Source organism: Mustela nivalis (assembly GCF_964662115.1).
Source record: "Mustela nivalis genome assembly, chromosome: 8".
NCBI classification, from domain to species: domain Eukaryota; kingdom Metazoa; phylum Chordata; class Mammalia; order Carnivora; family Mustelidae; genus Mustela; species Mustela nivalis.
The window spans coordinates 117,186,579-117,205,897 of NC_139027.1; the positions used below are offsets into that span (position 1 = coordinate 117,186,579).

The 19,319-nt window shown below is 45.2% G+C and overlaps 1 protein-coding gene across 1 annotated transcript in view; it reads left to right on the forward strand.

The window, feature by feature from the left end:
- Window positions 1–17,533, forward strand: part of LOC309871955 (signal-regulatory protein beta-1-like) — a 33,416-nt gene extending 15,883 nt beyond the window's left edge. Inside the window, exons 5-11 of the mRNA XM_082745434.1 lie at window positions 3,949–4,130; window positions 6,442–6,798; window positions 11,831–12,145; window positions 15,142–15,423; window positions 16,269–16,380; window positions 16,790–17,186; window positions 17,399–17,533. Coding sequence (XP_082601560.1) covers window positions 3,949–4,130; window positions 6,442–6,798; window positions 11,831–12,145; window positions 15,142–15,423; window positions 16,269–16,380; window positions 16,790–16,859 — 1,318 coding nt within the window. The 3' untranslated portion in view covers window positions 16,860–17,186; window positions 17,399–17,533. The remainder of the gene's footprint in view (window positions 1–3,948; window positions 4,131–6,441; window positions 6,799–11,830; window positions 12,146–15,141; window positions 15,424–16,268; window positions 16,381–16,789; window positions 17,187–17,398) is intronic.
- Window positions 17,534–19,319: the final 1,786 nt, after the last annotated feature.

Sequence of the window (19,319 nt, forward strand, 5' to 3'; positions counted from 1 at the left end):
AGCCACTCCTTCAGTTCTTTCAAATCTCTCCCAAACATCATGTTATTTTCTAAAAAGATTCTGACTGACCTAAACTTGCCTGGCTGGCTCAGTCAGTGGAGCAGCAACACTTGATCTCAGGATTGTGAGTTCAAGCCCCTCATTGGATGTAGAGATTGCTTAAAAATGAAGTTTTAAAAATGATAACTTAAAAATAAAAAAATAAAAGACTCTGACTGCCCTATATAAACCATCTTCTTGTAACCCGAGCATCCCATTCCTCAATACACAGTCATATCTCAGGTAGCATTCTTACTTTCTGACAGTCTGTGCATGCAGTTGGTGATTACTATGTGACCCACTCACATGCATGTGAGCTCCTTGGGGACAAGGGTGTCACCTTTGTTCTTTCTCACTGTTCTATCCCCAGTGCCTAGAATAGTGGCTAGACCAAAATAGATGCTCAATAAAGACTTGTTGTGTGAATGACTGGATGCTTCCTTAAGAGTTTTGGTTATTTGGAGGCGGTGCCTGTCTGGCTCAGCCAAGAGAAGATGTGACTATTGGTCTCAGGGTCATGAGTTTGAGTGCCACATTGGGGGCAGAGTTTACTTAATTAAATTTTGTTCCAAGAACTCTGGTTACCTTTTTCAATGTAAAATTGCTGGAAATCAAAAATTGTTCTCCACAAGTCACTTGTTTCTCACACTCAAAAAGCCTTAGCTCTACATTCTACTGTCTTGGCTTTGAGTTTAAAAGACCCATCCAGGAACTCAACCAACTCTTGGTTCTTAACACCCTTACTTATGGGGCCTGAGTCTCATGGCCTAATCCTAATGGAAGCTTGGGGGAACAGTCTGTATACACGTTGCATGGAAATTTGGGGTTGGGGGTCTTCTATGTTAACATCCCAAGATTTATCCCACCCTGCAGGCATAAGGCTTACCCCCCCCCCCTTTCCTTTCTCTGATACCTACCAGGAGAGCTAGGCACCCAAGAAGTCTGTCTTTTTGTTCCCTGATAACATCCACCCAGGGGAGCTTCCAACATGAAGAGGAAAGCCCAGCCTTGACCAAGTGGGGTCCAGAATGAAATAGCTGTGAAGCCACCACTGTGATTTACTCTGTGAGTGTTAGGCTCCAAGGGTTTCCAGGGATGGAGGAGACCAAAAAGGAACAAAGGGAGGAGAAAGCAGCTGTAAGATGTCCAAGAAGACCAGGGTCCTGTGGCTCTACCACTTCTGGGAAGAACCAGACCAGAGGCCACCATCTGGGGTCACCGCACACATGCTTACCATGAATCCGCCATTTCCTCCTGAGTTTAAAAACACCTGTTGAGTATCCTCAGCGGGACACAGAGCAGACCCAACCCCTGTTCTCTCTGACGCATACATTCTAGTGGGCAAGAGAAACAGTGAAAAGAAATACATGATTACAAATTCTGAGAGGTCATTAAGGGTGCTCTGGGTTTGTCCATAATGAAGAGGAGAAGTGGGTGGGCATCCCCAGAACACGGAACAGAGGGAAGAGCAAGGGGCCTGAGTCCCGGTGAAAGGCCAATGCAGCGGAGCCCAAACATGAGGGAAGAGCAAGGAAGTGAGTCTGACAGAGCAGTTAGAGCAGTCAGGCACATGAGGAGAATCCCAGGTGACCCTAAGAGCCCTGGGAAGCCATTTAAAGAGAGTGACAAGCTCAGATGTCTCATTTAAAAGCAGCACTCTGGCTCCAGTGTGAGGAGAAGACCGCATGCAACAGGGGAACAGAGGTGAACCGACAGGCAGATGTGACCATGGAGAGAGACACATGGGAGGATTTAGGATGGGTTTAGATGAAAGCATGTGGGGGCAGGGGGAGAGTGTGTCACCAAAAATGACATCAACATCTCCAGCTGGACTAAGTGGCTCACAGGGGGTGTCAAACACTGAAATGGGGACACAGACAGAGAGCCCGATGGGGAGTGCGTAATGAGAACGGTTTGCAGGTGCCGAGCAAACAGTATGATATGGGCGTGGAGGTGACTTGGCCACAGTCGTGCAGAGACTAGGTGGGCCCAGGATTCCAACCAAGGTCCTTTGGGCCCCTAAGCCTGTCTCCAAAGGCCAGGTTCAATGGCCCCTGCCAGTAAGGACACCAAGCCCAGTAAAGAAGGTAGACACTAATGAGGAGGGATGGGGAACAAGGTTGCCACGGGCAGTGTTGGAGTCACTTTTGCAGTGTAACAAAACACCCCAAAACTTAGGGGTGGTAAACAACCATTTCATTATTTTTTTAAATATTTTATTTCTTTATTTGAGAGAGAGAGAAAGAGCACGAGCAGGGAAAGAGGCAGAAGGAGAGAGAAAGTGAGAAGCAGGCTCTCCACTGAGCAGGGAACCTGACACACGGGCTGGATCCCAGGACCCTGAGATCAGGACCTGAGCCGAGGGCTTAACAGACTGAGCCCCCAGGTGCCACAACAAGGATTTCATTGTGATCAGTGATCCTGCAATCAGAAATTCAGACAGGGCATAAGAATGGCTTGTCTCCTCTGTATGATGTCTGGGGCCTTGGCTAGGGGTGACAACTTCTAGGTTCTGACCATCCAGAAGCTTCTTCATTGACATGCCTAAGGATTAATACTGGCTACTGGACTCTGTGCTGGGCTTTTAGCTAGGACTCCTGCGTGTATCCCTACAGTGTGGTCTTTGTGTGTGAGCTAGTTTGGGCTTCCTCCTAGCCCTGCAGCAAGATTCCAAAAAGGAGCTGCCCAGGAGAGCAGGGAAAAAGTACAGGGAAGTTTTATGGTCAAGCTTTGGAAGTTACCTCACTACCTGTGTTATCACAAGCCTGCAGAGGGGGAAGGAATACTTACCCACTTCTCAATGGGAGGCGTGTCAAAGAGCATGAGAAAAACTATAGCTGCAGTCAGCTCTGGAAAATACAACCTGTCACCACTGGGTTGGAATAATGGAGCCAAAAGGAACACTCAGGCCAGTGCCTTCTCAAGGGTCCCACAGTTGAGCTCTCTCAGGGAGGAAAAAATAAAAAGCTAGAACAATAACAGCATCTTAGGGAAAGAGGAAACATGTTCTATGACAGAACAATCAAATCCCATCTCTGACTCCCTTTTGGGTTCTGCCATTTAGCATCACCAACATCCAAGTCAGCGGCTGGGATGGAGGTGAGGGCTGGGAACCGTGGGGAAACTAAGTCACAGAAGGCAGGGTCCATTGTGGGCCCCACAAAAGTGAGGAGCTCCCAGCTTCTTGGGCTCGAGACGCAGTCTTGTGTGCTGGCTGTTGGTGCTCAGGACAAAAGAGGGGGTGCGCTTTTGATATCAAGTTTCTCCTCTTCATGCACCCCCTCTGCCCAGAGCTGGCCCCAGAGCTAGGGAAACAGAAGAGGCACCCCTCCTCCTCCTCCTGGGCGTGGGGTGTGTTGTTGTCCCTGCAGGATGAACATGCTGATATCCCTTCCCCACGCAGGCCTCCTCCACCCTCTAAAACAGAAGCCATCCTCCCCCTCCGAAGACCGAACCCCTCATTCACCGGAAGCCCCTTCCCTGGCAAGTGTACCCTCAAACCCAGGGGTGCCCATGGGTGCCCAGGGACTCATGTTTACCAGTGATCCCCCTGAAATGGGGAAAACAGGGCTCCCCCTCCCTGGAGGCTGTATTCCCAGGAGCCTTCCTCCTGGACAGCTGGCGGTTCATTGAGCCCAGGGTGTTGCATGGTTCCCAAAGATGGAACACACTCTCCACTCTGATGGGCCATGTACCTTTGTGCTCTGGGGTGAGAAAGGGACAGCAGGCCCTCAGACCTGGAGCCAAGGGGCCTGGGGACATAACCCTGGCCCTAAGGGGGCCTGCCACAACTCTCCAATCATCTTGGGAGCCTTCTGTTGGTAATTTCCCAGCTGGTTCTGATTCCTATTTCACAATCTAGAAGCAGAAACTGAAAACCCCATACATAGCTCGTTCCACCCATCACAGTCACTTCCTCTTATGTGAGGGACATGAGACTTCCCCTCTCATCGCAGAGCAGAGTCCCGAGGCCTCTGCCGGGCAACATTCACCCGGAGTGGGGCTCCGGACCACCAGGATGCCCACATCTGCCTCCCCACCCCAGCTGCCCGGGCCATCCCTGCTGCTGCCTCTGCTGCTGGGCCTCACAGGTGAGTGTCGCCCTCCCTTGCGGAGCCCCGTGCAAGGAACTCACCTGAGTGTGGCCCAGGGGCAGGGCTTCCCCACTGGCAGTAGAGAGGAGGGATCTCCTTTCAAAGTTCTCTTTCTACACTACAGCTTCATCTTGAAGACACTTCTCTAAATGTTTTCTTTTACAACAAGGCCCTCCCAAATGAATGTTCCCAGAGCTTATTCCTTGGAGGGCTGCTTTCCTCTCCCACTCAGGTCCAGACAGGATTCACCCCACCAGGAGTTTCTCAGTGCCGGGGGTTCCCAGTCCCGCCTCACTTCCCACCCTCCTGTCACCCTGTGAAGCCTCCATGATACCCTGTCGTTTGACCTGCAGGACCTGGGCCCATCCTCTGGGAGGAGGTAGGGGTGCAGTATCAGACTTCTGCAGAAAACCCTAGAGTCTGGGAGTCAGAGCCACCCTAATTCAGCCGGAGATCTTGATAGGTAGATAGATAGATAGATCGCAAGTACTCCACCTGCCATGCAGAGAGGTTAGAAAACTGATAAGTGGTGCTTTGTAAACTATTAAGTCCCACAAAATCTCAGCATTCTAAAATTATATTCTTTTTTTTATTATTATTGTGTTATGTTAGTCACCATACAGTACATCATTAGTTTTGATGGAGTGTTCCATGATTCATTGTTTGCATCTAACACTCAGTGCTCCATGCTATCCGTGCCTTCCTAATACCCATCACTGGGCTCACCCGTCCCCACACCCTCCTCCCCTCTAAAACTCTCCGTTTGATTCCTGGAGTTCATAGTCTCTCATGGTTTGTCTCCCCTTCTGATGTCTCCTCTTTCATTTTTCTTAATGTCTCTTAATGTCCTCCATGTTATTCCTTATATTCCACAAATAAGTGAAACCATATGACAACTGTCTTTCTCTGTTTGACTTATTTCACTCAGCATAATCTCCTCCTGTCCCTTCTGTATTGATACAAAAGTTGGGTGTTCATCCTTTCTAATGGTTGAGTAATATTCCATTGTATATATGGACCACATCTTCTTTATCCAATCATCTGTTGAAGGGCATTTCGGCTCTTTCCACAATTTGGCGATTGTGGCCGATGCTGCTATGATGCTATGAACGTTGGCGTACAGATGGCCCTTCTTTTCACTACATCTGTATCTTTGGGCTAAATACCCAGTAGTGCAATTGCAGGGTCATAGGGTAGCTCTACTTTTAATTTCTTAAGGAATCTCCACACTGTTTTGCAAAGTGGCTGCACCAACTTGCATTCCTACCAACAGTGTAAGAGGGTTCCCCTTTCTCCACATCCTCTCCAACACTTGTTATTTCTTGCCTTGTTAATTTTTGCGATTCTAACTGGTGTAAGGTGGTATCTCAGTGTGATTTTGAGTTGAATTTCCCTGTTGGCTGATGATGATGAGCACTTTTTCATGTGTCTGTTGGCCATTTGTATGTCTTCTTTGGAGAAGTATCTGCTCATGTCTTCTGCCCATTTTTTGACTTATCTGGTCTTTTTTTTTTAATTTATTTATTCTTGATTGGGAATTAGCCCTGCCTGTCTGCTCCCTTCTCCCCAGAGCTGACCCTGGATCCACAGACAAATGAAGTGCCCCCTTTCCTTCCGAGCGAGTTGACATCTCAGTTGACATCCTGGACAGAGGCTGTCCAGGAAAGTGGTTAAAAGCACAGATATTTTTTGAAGATCCAGAGTTCAAATCCAAGTTCATCACTTATACTTTATTTGGCTTGGAACAAGTTGTGAATTTCTCTGCGTCTCATTTTCTTGTCTGGGAACAGGGATGAATAATAATAATGCCGTTCTCACAGAGTAATGGTGGCAATTGAATGAGTCAGTTAATGTATCGAAGAGCTCAGAGTGATGTCTGGTACCCAGAAGCATCTATGGAAACTCGCTGTCGAATCCTTGCAGTGTTTAGTGAATGCAAATGCAAACACCTCAGAACGGTCCTGCTGATTCTGGCCATTACAGCACTCACTCATGTCCTTGACAACCCATGTCTTCTTTGAAAATTGGCAACACTGATGGAGAAAGGCTTGATCCATCCTGCTTGACTGAGGAAACCACCAAAAGCGGAGGGAGGGGCTTGGCCCAAACAGCATCAGGCTTGTCTGAGCTAGAGTCGGGCTTTGAGCCCACATCAGCCTGACTCCAGGTCCACACACTCTGGGTCCTTCGGGCACAGTCCCCTGAGTGTTTTTCCATGGTTTTTAGATTCAGTCTCACGACAAAGCCATAAGAGAAGCCCCCAGGGCCAGGCAGGGGACATGTGGAGCTCACTTGTATTTCGCTCCAGGTGTGGCCGGTGAGGCGGGGCTGCAGGTGATCCAGCCTGACAAGTCACTGTCTGTCGCAGCCGGACAGACAGCCACTCTGCGCTGCACCCTGACCTCCCTGATCCCCACAGGGCCGGTTCAGTGGTTCAGGGGGACAGGGCCAGGCCGGGAGTTAATCTTCAGTTACAAAGGAGGCCACTTCCCCCGAGTAACAAATACTTCAGACGCCACAAGGAGAAACAACATGGACTTTTCCATCCGCATCAGTAACGTCACCCCAGCAGACACCGGAACCTACTACTGTGTGAAGTTCCAGAAAGGGACCCCTGATGATGTGGAGTTTAAGTGTGGACCAGGCACCAGGATGCTTGTACATGGTAAGTCCAGATCCCTGAAAAACCCAGCCTGATTGTTCTAAAGACAGATCACAAGCTTTAGGCTCTCAGCCCAAGGCTCCCTCTTTGTCAGCGCTTATGTTAAAGTTGAGGATAGAAGATGGGGATAGTGAGAAATCATAGCATGGAAGCAGGGTGAAACATGATCCCAGGGCTCCTAGCAATAGAGTCCTACCCTTTAGAATCTTACATTTTCAAAGGCCACAAAGTAGATCAGAAAGCAGAGTGAGTAAAATTGCAGACACCAGGACCAAATGGCCTGGATTCAACTTCTAATTCTGCCATTTTCAAGCTGTGTGGCTTTAGCAACTTTCTTAAATTCTCAGTGTCTCCATTTTCTCATCTGTGAGGAAGGGATAATAATAGTACTCACCTCATAGACTTATGAGGAGTACAAACGTAAATGAGTTTATAAATGTGAAACACTTAGAAGAGCACCTGTAACATAATTATTGTGTTAGCGTATATCATCACTATGATGATATAGTGAACTGGAAACAGTTTGATGTTTTCATGTGTTGTATTTAAGCTTTGCGATGCAGGACCAAAGCATCATTAGGTCGAGGGCTAATATTTTTTTTCTTTTTTAACAATTAAAGAAAAAGATTTTATTTATTTATTTGAGAGAGCTAGTAGACAGAGCAGCAAGCAGAGGGAAAAGGAGAAGCAGGCTTCCTGCTGAGCAGGGAGCCTGATGCGGGGCTCGATCCCAGGACCCTGGGATCATGACCTGAACTGAAGACAGTCACTTAACCGACTGAGCCACCCAGGAGCCCCTTTTTTCCTTTTTTACCTCTTACTGAGGTAGAACCATCATACTGTTTCCAGGTAATTTAACCAGGTCCCAAAACAAGTTCAAGCATATTTAGAGGATATACAAAATATCCAACACCAAACAAAGGAAAATTCACAGCTTATAGCTACCAAGCTGACAGATGGTAACTACAGTTATCATGGTGAGCACAGAATAATATATAGAATTGTGGGATCACAGTCAGTCAAGAAAAAAGAAAGAGTGCACAAATTACCAATATCAAAACTGAGAGATGGGGGCACTAGGCTGGCTCAGTTGGAAGAGCATGTGACTACTGAGTTCAGGGTCATGGGTTTGAGCCCCACCTTGGATGTGCAGAGATTATAAATAAATAAATAAATGAACTTTAAAAAAAAAAAAAAAGGATGAGAGAGGTAACATCCCCACATTTCCCACAGATATTAAGGAAACTTTGTGAAAAATTTTACACCTATAAACTCAACAAACTTAGAGGAAATGCACAAATTCCTTGGAAGGCATGGGCTACCAAAGCTCACTCCAAATGTCAATAGCCTGATTATTTCTATATTTATTAAAGAAATTGAATTTGGTAGTTTAAAAAGCCTCCCACAAACAATAGTCCAGGCTCAGACGACTTCACTGAGAACTCTACCAAGCACTGAAGAAAGAAATGCTAACAATTCTACACAAATTATTCCAGAAAATTGGAGTGATGCTTCCCAATCCATCCTTAAAACCAACATTACTGTGATACTAAAACCAGATAAAGAAAACTTGAGTCTAATATCCCTCATAAACATAGAATTTTTATAAAGCTACAAAAATCATACAGTGTAGTATTGGCATCATGATAAACTAGTAGATGGGGAGCCTGGCTGGCTGGCTCAGTCAGAGGAGCGTGCAACTCTTGATCTTGGGGTCATGAGTTTGAGCCCCACGTTGGGTATAGAGATTACTAAAAATAAATAAACTTAAACAAAAGATAGACAAATAGATCAATGAAAAATAATGGAAACAATACCATGCATGCAGTCAATTGATTTCTTTAAAAAAAAAAAAAAACTAAAGGCAATCTCATGGAGAAAGAAGTCTTCAACAATAGTGGAGGATCGATTGGAACATTAGTAAGCAAACCAATGGAACAGAATAAAAAATCCAGAACCACTCCTCCCACCACAAGCCAAAAGTAATCCCACATGGATCAGATATTTAAATAATGAAACTGTGCAAGTATGAGAAGCAATCATGTCTGGATTCTTTTGAAACCCAGAAGTGGGGAAAACCTTCCCAACTATAATTCAAAATGCAGAAACAAAAAGAGAAAAAAATGACAATTTGATCATATTGTACAAAAAGAAACTTGTGTGTGGAAGTGTGTGTGCATACACTATTTTGTGACTTATAATACAAAGATTCACCCCTAACATACAAAGAGAGCTTCTGAAAATTTTTTTAAAGATTTCATTTATTTTATTTGACAGACAGAGATCACAAGCAGGCAGAGAGGCAGGCAGAGAGAGAAGGGGAGACAGACTCCCTGCCCAGCAGAGAGCCCAATGAGGGGCTCAATTCCAGGACCCTGAGATCATGACCTGAGCTGAAGGCAGAGGCTTTAACCCATTGAGCCACCCAGGAACACCAAGAGCTTCTAAAATTTTAAAACAAGCAATTTTATAGAATTATGGGCAGTAAATATGAGAAGGCAATTTATAGAAAGTGAAATAGAAACATCTTCTATATATATGAGTGTGTTCAATCACACTCACATGAAAAGATATGCAATTTAAAACTACACTGGGACACAACCTCTCACCTATCTGCTTGGCCAAAAATCCAAAAGTTTGACAACACTCTCTGTTGGAGGAACTGGGGGGAAATTGATACTTCCATACTTTGTATGCAGAAATTCAAAATCATGGAAGTCGTAAGGAAGTAGATTTGGCAATATTTAGCCAAATTACCTATTACATAGACATATATACATTACCCTGTGACCTAACAATCTCACTTCTAGAAACTTATCCTAAAGACATACTAACACAAGTGTAAAATGATTTATGATTAGGCTCTTGATTACAACACTATGTGTAAGAATAAAAGAGAGAGGTTAAATAAATTATGGTAGAATCATATAATGGAGTACTGTAACTTTAAAAATGCACGAGAAGAAGTCAGCACTTGGCTTCAGCATGACCCACAGGATATCATTAAACAAGAAAAGTAGTGTGAGGAAGAGTGGGTGGAGCAGACAAACTTTTATGTTAAGAAGAGCGGGAAATACAAGCATTTCCACATTTGGTTATCTTATTTTGAAAGAGGAATAAAAGCACAGAGGATTACAGTTACTTCTTAATTCTTAATATATACATGTTGAGGTGGTTGTGAATGAAATGACAGTGTCTAGTTTTGCTTTAAAATAACACAATGGATGGTAGACATATAAATAAAACATTTGTTGATAATTGCCAAAGCCCCCGGATGAGTACTTTGTATTTTTCTTTTGAGAGGGAGAGCAAAGAGGTGTGAGCAGCAGGAGAGGATGAGGGGAAGGATGAGCAAGTGTTAAGCAGGATCCATGCCCACCATGGAGCCCGGACCTGGGACTTGATCTCATCACTCTGAGATCATGAACTGAGCCATAATCAAGAGCCAGAGGCTTAACTGACTGCTCCACCCAGGCACCTGTGTATTCCATATTTTTAAGGTGTGTTATAAAGGGTTTGTCTTAACCCAAGCCTGTATACTTCCAGAAAAGTCTTTCTGCATTCCCAGGGGGTTCAGGTACCCTAAACGGAAGTCACTACAGTACTTAGCAGTATCCAGCAGTCTGGGAGGAGTTATACCCATTGGCAGAAAGTTTAGGAGTGAATTTGTCCTAGGTTCATAAAAACTAAGCAAATAAAAAGAACAAGGCAGGGGCGCCTGGGTGGCTCAGTGGGCTAAATAAATAAAAAGAACAAGGCAGTGGGCTGCCTTCGGCTCAGGTCATGATCTCAGGGTCCTGGGATCAAGTCCCGCATCGGGCTCTCTGCTCAGCAGGGAGCCTGCCTCCTCCTCTCTCTCTCTCTCTGCCTGCCTCTCTGCCTACTTGTGATCTCTCTCTGTCAAATAAATAAATAAAATCTTGAAAAAAAAAAAAAAAGAACAAGGCAATTAGGGGCACCCAGCTGGCTCAGTCAAAAGAGCATGTGACTCTTGATCTCAGGGTCATGAGTTCAAGCCCCACACTGGGTGTGGAAATTACTTAAATAAATAAAAACTTTAAAAGAGAGAGAGAGAAAGAATTAAAAACTGGGAAAACAAAAACTGTACAAAGAAAGGAAATGTAAGCATGATATACTGCATGGCCCAGTTGTAAAAAAATGTTTCGTTGGTCATTATAATATAAATGCTGACTACTAAAAAAATAAAAGACTCTGATGTGTCTATGATAAGAAGATGTAAGGAAAGGAAGTATCAATGGCATGTGAAGGAAGATAAGAGTTAAGCCATCATCTTCCATAGTAGTAGGTCTATTCAAAATACATAAAACTGAAAAAAAAGGAGATAATTATATAAGCACCTTATTGAGAAACACAGAGAGGGGGGCACCTGGGTAACTCAGTCGGTTAAGCGTCCAGTTCTTGATTTCAGCTCAGGTCATGATCTCAGAGTTGTGGGATCAAACCCCATGTTGGGCTCCACTCTGAGTTTGGAGCCTGCTTAAGATTCTCTCCTTCTCCCTCTGTCCCTCCCTGCTCATGCACATGCACTCTCTCTCTCTCAAAAAAAAAAAAAAAGAGAGAGAGAGAGAAGAAAGAAGAAGATAGAAACATGACGAGAAATGCCCAATGAATCAGCTAAAATAATTATAAGTGGTTGGTCCATAATTTTCTCCTAGGAGAGGAAGCAAGGGACGTGATGTTTTTAGTTCCATAAGTTAAATGACTTTTTAAAGAATGTATTTCAGGAAGGAGGGAAGAGAGGGAAGGGGAATGACAAATTCCAATCTGTATTTTAACATGATCACCATGGTCTGGTGTCGAGTCCTGATGGCAAGTGCTGAGAAGCAGTCCATGAGGCCAGTTGGCAAGCTGTTAGGGTAAGAAGGGTCATAATAAAAATTACACGGAGGAGAAAACTGGAGATGAGAGATTGAGTAAGTCTAGCTGGGGGAACCATAAGGGTAGATATCACACTGGAAATTAACTTGTCGTCTTCATTTTTCTCTCTTCTCTCTCATCTTCACTTTGGCCAAAGCTAAGCCCTCTCTTCCAGAGATTTATGGCCCCTCCAGCAGGGCCAGCCCAGGCCAGATAATGAATCTCACCTGCACATCAACTGGCTTCTTTCCCAAAAACATACAGCTGAAATGGTTTGAAAAGGATGTGGAGCTTCCAGCCCTTCACACCCTTGTCTTCCGGCCTGGAGATGCCGAATCCTACACCATCTTCAGCACAGTGCTGGTGACCCTTGACTTATCCTTACTCCACTCCCAGGTCACCTGCCAAGTGACTCACAGTACATTGCACAGCCCCCTCAGTAGGCACGTGAACATCTCCAGATTCCTCCAAGGTAAGGGCCCTCCCCAGCCAAGTGGCCAACACTTGGTGACCACCACTGGTTCCCTAATTGGAGGACTTCACCTGCCTCCTCCCATTTATTCTTCCTTAAATCCCCTGTGAGATGGGTACAAAGTTCCCTATCTTATCCGACCATCCTCTTCTTACAAGATGCCATAATCGGGTCCTTGGCGTTCAGAGTTCCCTTTGCTCTCTTGTATTTGGGAGATAGAAGTTCATTCATTCATTCAACAAGTGTTTATTGAGCAAGTCATATGTGGCAGCATTATTCTAGGTGCTGGGGATTCCATGGTAAACAGAACAGACCTAGTTGTGCTCCACTGAGCTCAGTCACATGAACCCCATCAACAAGATGCAAAAAATATACAGTTCTAGGGGTGCCTGGGTGGCTCAGTGGGTTAAGCCTCTGCCTTTGGCTCAGGTCATGATCTCAGGGTCCTGAGATCAAGCCCCGCATCAGGCACTCTGCTCAGTGGGGAGCCTGCTTCCCCCTCTTTTCTCTAACTGCCTCTCTGCCTACTTGTGATCTCTCTGTCACATAAATAAATAAAATCTTTTTAAAGAAAACCAACTATGCAGTTCCAATTTTTTTAAATATTTATTTATTTGAGAGAGAGAGAGAGAGTGCAGGGAGGAGGAGCAGAGGGAGAGGGAGATCCCAAGCAGACTCCCCACTGAGAATAGAGCCCAACACGGAGCTCCATCTCCTTTCTTTAAAAACCATCTCCTTTCTTTAAAAAGCAGTGGCTTACTGCTGCTCTTACAAATAAAATAAAATAAAATAAAATCCTTATCAGGGCATTCAACAGCAATCTTCAAACATTTTTGTTCATAAAGCCCTGAGATAATTGTGAAGAACTATGTGGCTCCTCGTGTATTTAAAAGTTAACATCCAGAATTGTTCATCACAGACTTTAATGGTTGCACAGGCCAGAACCCCTGGAACATAACAAATGTTACATCTCTCTGAAATGTTCAAAGAAAAATAAGGTCATACTGATTTGATACCACCATCATCCATTACAACAGACATAAATAAGCTCTTCTTAAATAAACAGAAATTTTATAACATCCCTTTTTCCTCTTAAATTTGTATTTCCATTCTAATTTCCTGGGGAGAAATTTATCCTACTGTAAATTTATTTTATATTTGAAAATCCTGGGGCGCTTGGGTGGCTCAGTGGGTTAAAGCCTCTGCCTTCAGCTCAGGTCATGATCCCGGGGTCCTAGGATCAAGCCCTGCATCGGGCTCTCTGCTCAGAGGGGAGCCTGCTTCCCTTCCTCTCTCTCTGACTGCCTCTCTGCCTTCTTGTGATCTCTGTTTGCCAAATAAATAAATAAAATCTTAAGAAAGCCCTTACTGACCACATCATCACACATTCATAGAGAACTATGAGAAAACAGAGAACTACAGTAAATATATATATATGTATTGAATTTTATATTATATATAACTTATATATAATATTCAATACACATAAATTGAATTTTTAAAACTTTTGGTTATGACCATAGGCTCTAAGTGTTAAAAATAAAAATTCATTTGGATTGAATTACACAATTGATCAAAACAATCTAAATATCTGAAAAATTCTGATAAATAATTATCAAAATAGCCATTAAAATGTAATCCAATTTTGAACTGTCCTTTTATTTTGTGCTGCAGAGTCTTTACACCAAGGGCACTGCACCATAACTAGATTCGGGGTGTGTGGGAGGAAGATCTTCCCTCTATAAGGTTGGGAGAAGGACTGAGGAGCAGGAGGAAGGAATAGGCATCTTCAGGCAGATAAGTTTCAGGAAAGAATCATATGAGGGTTTGGGATCTGGAAATTGACTGTATTAAACTACCAATGTATGGATTCCTTAGGATGTCCTTATGTGCCCCCAGAAATAAGTGTAGCACCAGTCTTCATGGTCACGGGCTGTGAATTTGGCTTCATCTTGCCCATGCTTCCCCCCACTCACTCTGATCATCTTTCTGTCCTAGGATACGCTAGGCTTCACCTCAGGACCTCTACCCATGCCCTTCCCTCTGCCTGAGACACTCTTCCCCACACCTACCTGGCCTCTCCCAGAGCCTTCCTTCCTCTGGCCCTCCACCAACCCCTTTGCTTAGTGTTCCAGTGACCAGGACTGCATAACAAATTTTCCCCAAACATATTCCAATGCTCTAAACTTACTCCAAATCTCCCAAATTATTATGCTTACGTATTCTGTGGGGTAAAAATTTGGAGAGGGCCTGGCAGGGATGGCCTGTCTTGGCCCCATGATGTCTGAGACCTCAGCTGAAGGACTCCAGGGCTGAGGTTATCACAAACCTGCCTCACTAACATGTCTGGTCATTGGTGCTGGCTATGGGCTTGGGGCTTCAGTTCTTCTTGACATCAGCCTCTCCTGATCATCTTTCCCCACAGGCTAGTCTGAGCATCCTTGTAGATTGGTGGCTATGTTCCAAAAGTGAATATCCCAAGGGGAAGTCTCATGAACTTTGATGACCAACCTTTAGAAGGTACAATGTCACCTCTGCTGTACTCTCTTCACCAGGCAGTCACAAAGTCCCAGCCAGGTTCCAGAGAAGTCCACTCCCCTTCTGGTGGGGAGAGGCAAGGTTCTGGAAGACATCTGGGAACTTGCCGTGGTCATTTTTAGAAAATACAATCCGCCACACATAGTTAACTGCTATTCATGTGGCATACTTCTGCTGAAAGGTCACTTCTTCCAGAAACTCTTCCCTAACCTGCCCCAACTCCAGACCAGGTCAGTTGCCCCCGTGTAGGTTCTCAGAACCCCTATGAGGATCACGTGACTGCTCTTCTTCTGCCCTATCCTCCCTGCCGGAACAGGAGCTCTGTTAGGCAGGGACTCTGTCTGTCGTGCTCACTGCTCTACCCCAGAACCAAGGGCAGGGCCTAGAAAGGTAAGGAGGCTCCTTGAGCATCTTTTGCTGGAGGGAAGGAAGGAATGAAGGAAGGGCTATTGTTTCAGTTATACCCACAGTGACCATATCCGTCCACCGGGTCCCAAGCCTCCAGCTGGCCATCCTCATCTGCCATGTGCAAAGGTTCTACCCTGAAGTCATACAAATCACCTGGCTGGAGATGAACGGAAGTATTAAGGCCTATGAGACTTCTGCCCCTACCAAGGACCCCGATGGCACATTCAACCAAGACAGTCGTATCCTGGTTTACATCTCAGAGGACAGAGCACCATTCACCTGCCAAGTGGAGCAAGAGGCCCAGCCACTGATCCAGGCCAGCGTGCAACTGAGTGAGTTCAGAGAAGAGTCAGCATGTTTGGGTGACTGGGGGAGTGGGATGGGCGTGGAGGGGGTAATAACCAGTGGGGGGAAGGCCGTAAAGGTTCAGACCTGGACACAGACAGGCCAGGTTCACATGCTGGCTCTGCCATGTTTGTCATGTGTGACCCTGAGGAAGTCACTTCCCCTTTCTGTACCTCAGTTCCTTCTTCTATAAAACGGGACAGCAATTAGAGCCACCTCTGCGGAGTGTGCTGCCTTAGGGACCAAAGGGCAGGAAGTACCGCTTCTGTCATACAGTGGGATCCAGACCACACACCCACGCGACCAGCTCTTCCAGCGAATAACTAAGTTTGTATGAGCTATGATCCCCCATCCACCCCCACACACACAAATGGAATGTTATACAGCAATAAAAATGGGTGAACTACAGCTATACACAATAATATGGATAAATCTTAGCAAAAAAAATACTAGGAGTGAGTAAGCCTCCATCATACAGCATGATATCACATTCATAAAGCTAAAAACAGCTAATAAAGGGTTTCTAGGGATACATATAAATAGGATAAACCCATATCTTTTCTGAAAGGATGATTCAACAGTTACTGAGATTCAACAGTTACTGGTACCCGTTAGGTACGCCATTGGGGTGTTCTCATGTGATACAGAAATGTTCTAAGGTATACATTATCATCCCCATTTTAAAGATAAGGAAACTGAGGCTTAGAGAGGTGAGGGGATTCCCTCTCAGTCTAAGCTTAGTCTTGGTACCTGAGTCAGGAGGGAGGCTGGGCCTGCGTTGGGGCTGAGTGGTGGGAAATGGAAGCCATGTCCATCCTAATTATCTTTCCAGATGCCAGAGCATCCAGCTCCTTCTCTGGAACCTTCATCCTGCTTGGCTGGAAGTTGTTTCCCCTGACGGCACTTTGCATCATCTATGTCCTCAAGAGGAGATTCCCTTCCCAGTAAGGGGGACCTCAGAGAGGGGTTGGGATTCCCCAGGGGTGGGGAGACTCCAGGCCAACAGGGGGCACTGTGAGGAGAAGTCATGCATCACTCCCATTTCCCACCAACCTTGAAGGCATGTGGAAAACAAAGGGCCCCTAAGATCCAGACCCCAATCTCTTCAGCCTTCCCCTCTGCCCCTCACAGCTGCAGTATGAAGATATACAAAGATGCAGGCTCCTTGGTCTAGGCAGGGGGAGCACAGAAGGAGGGAAAGTTAATATGGAGATAGCACTCTTGAGGTGGTCTGTGAGGAGAAGTCTGAGAACAAGGGCTTTGCCCCAGGTTCCTGCTTCCCCTGCAGTTCACAGGCACCACAAGGCCCTCCTCAGGGGCACAGAACCCTCAGTCCCCTCCTGTTTTATATAGGAGGACTGATCCAAGAGAGGCCCTGGCCATGAAGTCTGCAGCGACTCCCAAAGCTTCTCCTGCCTCGTGAGTCTTCTGAGACCTTCTGCACTGGCTGTCCCTTGCTGTTTCCTGCAGCCCCCAGAGAAAGTGAGAACCTGGACCTTGAGGGTTAGTCAGGAGAGGTAGGCTCTCACATCGTATGAAAGAAAAGAAGCTTCTCTGGGGATTCTGGACATGAAGTTCATGACCCTGAGCAAGAAACTCAGCAGAGCAAAACAAGCTCCTACCCAAGGAGGAACACAGACCTGCAAATTCTGAAGGCTCCTCCGGACTCCTCAAGGAAAGCCCATGGTGGGCACCCAAACTCTCAGGAAACCTTGACAGCACCATCATTAAAATGGGATTAAAAGAGGGGGCGCCTGGGTGGCTCAGTGGGTTAAGCCGCTGCCTTCGGCTCAGGTCATGATCTCAGGGTCCTGGGATCGAGTCCCGCGTCGGGCTCTCTGTGCGGTGGGGAGCCTGTTTCCTCCTCTCTCTCTCTCTCTCTCTGCCTGCCTCTCTGCCTACTTGTGATCTCTCTCTGTCAAATAAATAAATAAAATCTTTAAAAAAAAATGGGATTAAAAGAAACTCTTATAGCCAATAAACATATGAAGAGATGTTCAGTTTCATCAGTAATCAGGAAAAGCCAAAGAAAAACCACACCGAGGTGCCATTTTTTCCCTATTCCAATAGGAAAAATAAAGAAGCAACTAGCTCTTTCTTATGTTGCTGATAGGTATGTAACTTGGCACAGCTACTTCAGAAGACAGTTTGGAAACTCTGAACTTGAACATTCATGTACTCTATAACCTGTTATTTCTGCCTTTGAGTTATATATACCCAAAAAAAACTCTTCACATGTGCTCCAGGAGATATATTCAAGTATACCCATGGTAGCATGGTTTCAAATTAGAAAAACCTGAAAGAAAATCCAAATACACAGCCACAGGGTTATGAGCAAATAACTTAGTACAATCCCAGAATGGAATGTTATACAGCAATAAAAATGGGTGAACTACAGCTATACACAATAATATGGATAAATCTTAGCAAAAAAAATACTAGGAGTGAGTAAGCCTCCATCATACAGCATGATACCATGTTCATAAAGCTAAAAACAGCTAATAAAGGGTTTCTAGGGATACATATAAATATGATAAACCCATATCTTTTCTGAAAGGATGAACTCAAGATTTTAAATGGTGGTTGCCTGGGGTGGGTGAAGGGAAAAGGATGAGAAAGGTGGGCGTGTATAGGTAGATGGAAGTTAATATCAGGGTTCTAGCTGCCATGCTGGGTGGTGGTTTCATGAATGTTTTTATCACTATAAATTAAAAATAGAAAGAATAACAATATAAGACTGATAAGTAGATATGTCGATAGGTAGATAGATGTGGAGATTATTGGAAGGAAAGGAGGGAAAGAGGAAGGGTGGATGGATGGATGGATGAATGGACACACGGATGGATGAATGGATGGATGGATAAGTAGATTAATAAAAGAGGGTCATGCATGGATCAATGATGAGGGTGTGCTGAAGCAAGAATTGTGATAGGTACAATTCTGCATACTTAAGATCCAAGGAAAAAAAAAATAGAAGGACAATCCCTAAGGAATCCCCAAGTTCCCTTCCTATGATGACATTTACAAATCCACATTAGAAGGAACGCATTGTTAATGGGTATCACCACAGGTCTAGCACTTCACAAGCAGTATCTTATTTCATCCTCATACCAATCCCACAAGGTGGGCACCATTCCCCACTTTACAGGTGAAGAATCTGAAGGAACCTGCTCAGTGTCACTCAGATAACAAGTGGTGGAACCAAAAAAACCCAGATTAAAACCCAGTTCTGCTCAGTGCTTTCCAGGGAGTCACATGGCCTACTGCCTATGGACAGGTGGGGAGAACTTGACTCATCCTCATTCTACTGCTTCCCAATGTCTCAGGCCTTTTGTTCTACATGAAAGCCCACTCTGTGTCTCTGAATGGGGAACAGAAGGGAAGAACACATGCACTTTTCTAGTTGTGGAGTAGATCTAGGATTAGTCCTGAGCCCCCAAAATAGCCCTGGTAAAGATTTGGGGGAGGTAGTGTAAGCCAAGTCCTGGAGAAGGGTTCTCTGTAGAAGGAAAAATATGCCCAAGGGAAACAGGCATCCTACTGTGTTTGTCTCACTGTGCCCTTGAACCTTTGTAGTTACAAAGATGGAGGTACTGAGCCCAACCTCCATTACCCCCTCAGATATGAATTTCCCCTTCAACATTTTCTACTTGCAGTAGAGCGGCTTCCACTTCAACATTCCTGTCCCCAGCCTCCCATGCTGGGAGCCTGGGGTTGCCCTGGCCCCCCTTCCCCAAACTTCCCCACAGAAGCAGGGCCAGGAGAGGAATGAGGCCAGCCTCATCCCTAGGCCTTGCCTAGGGAGAAAATTTAGAGAGACACTCTCTCTGGGTTGAGCAAGAACAACAAGACTTGCCACATCACATTTTGTGTCCTAGACATC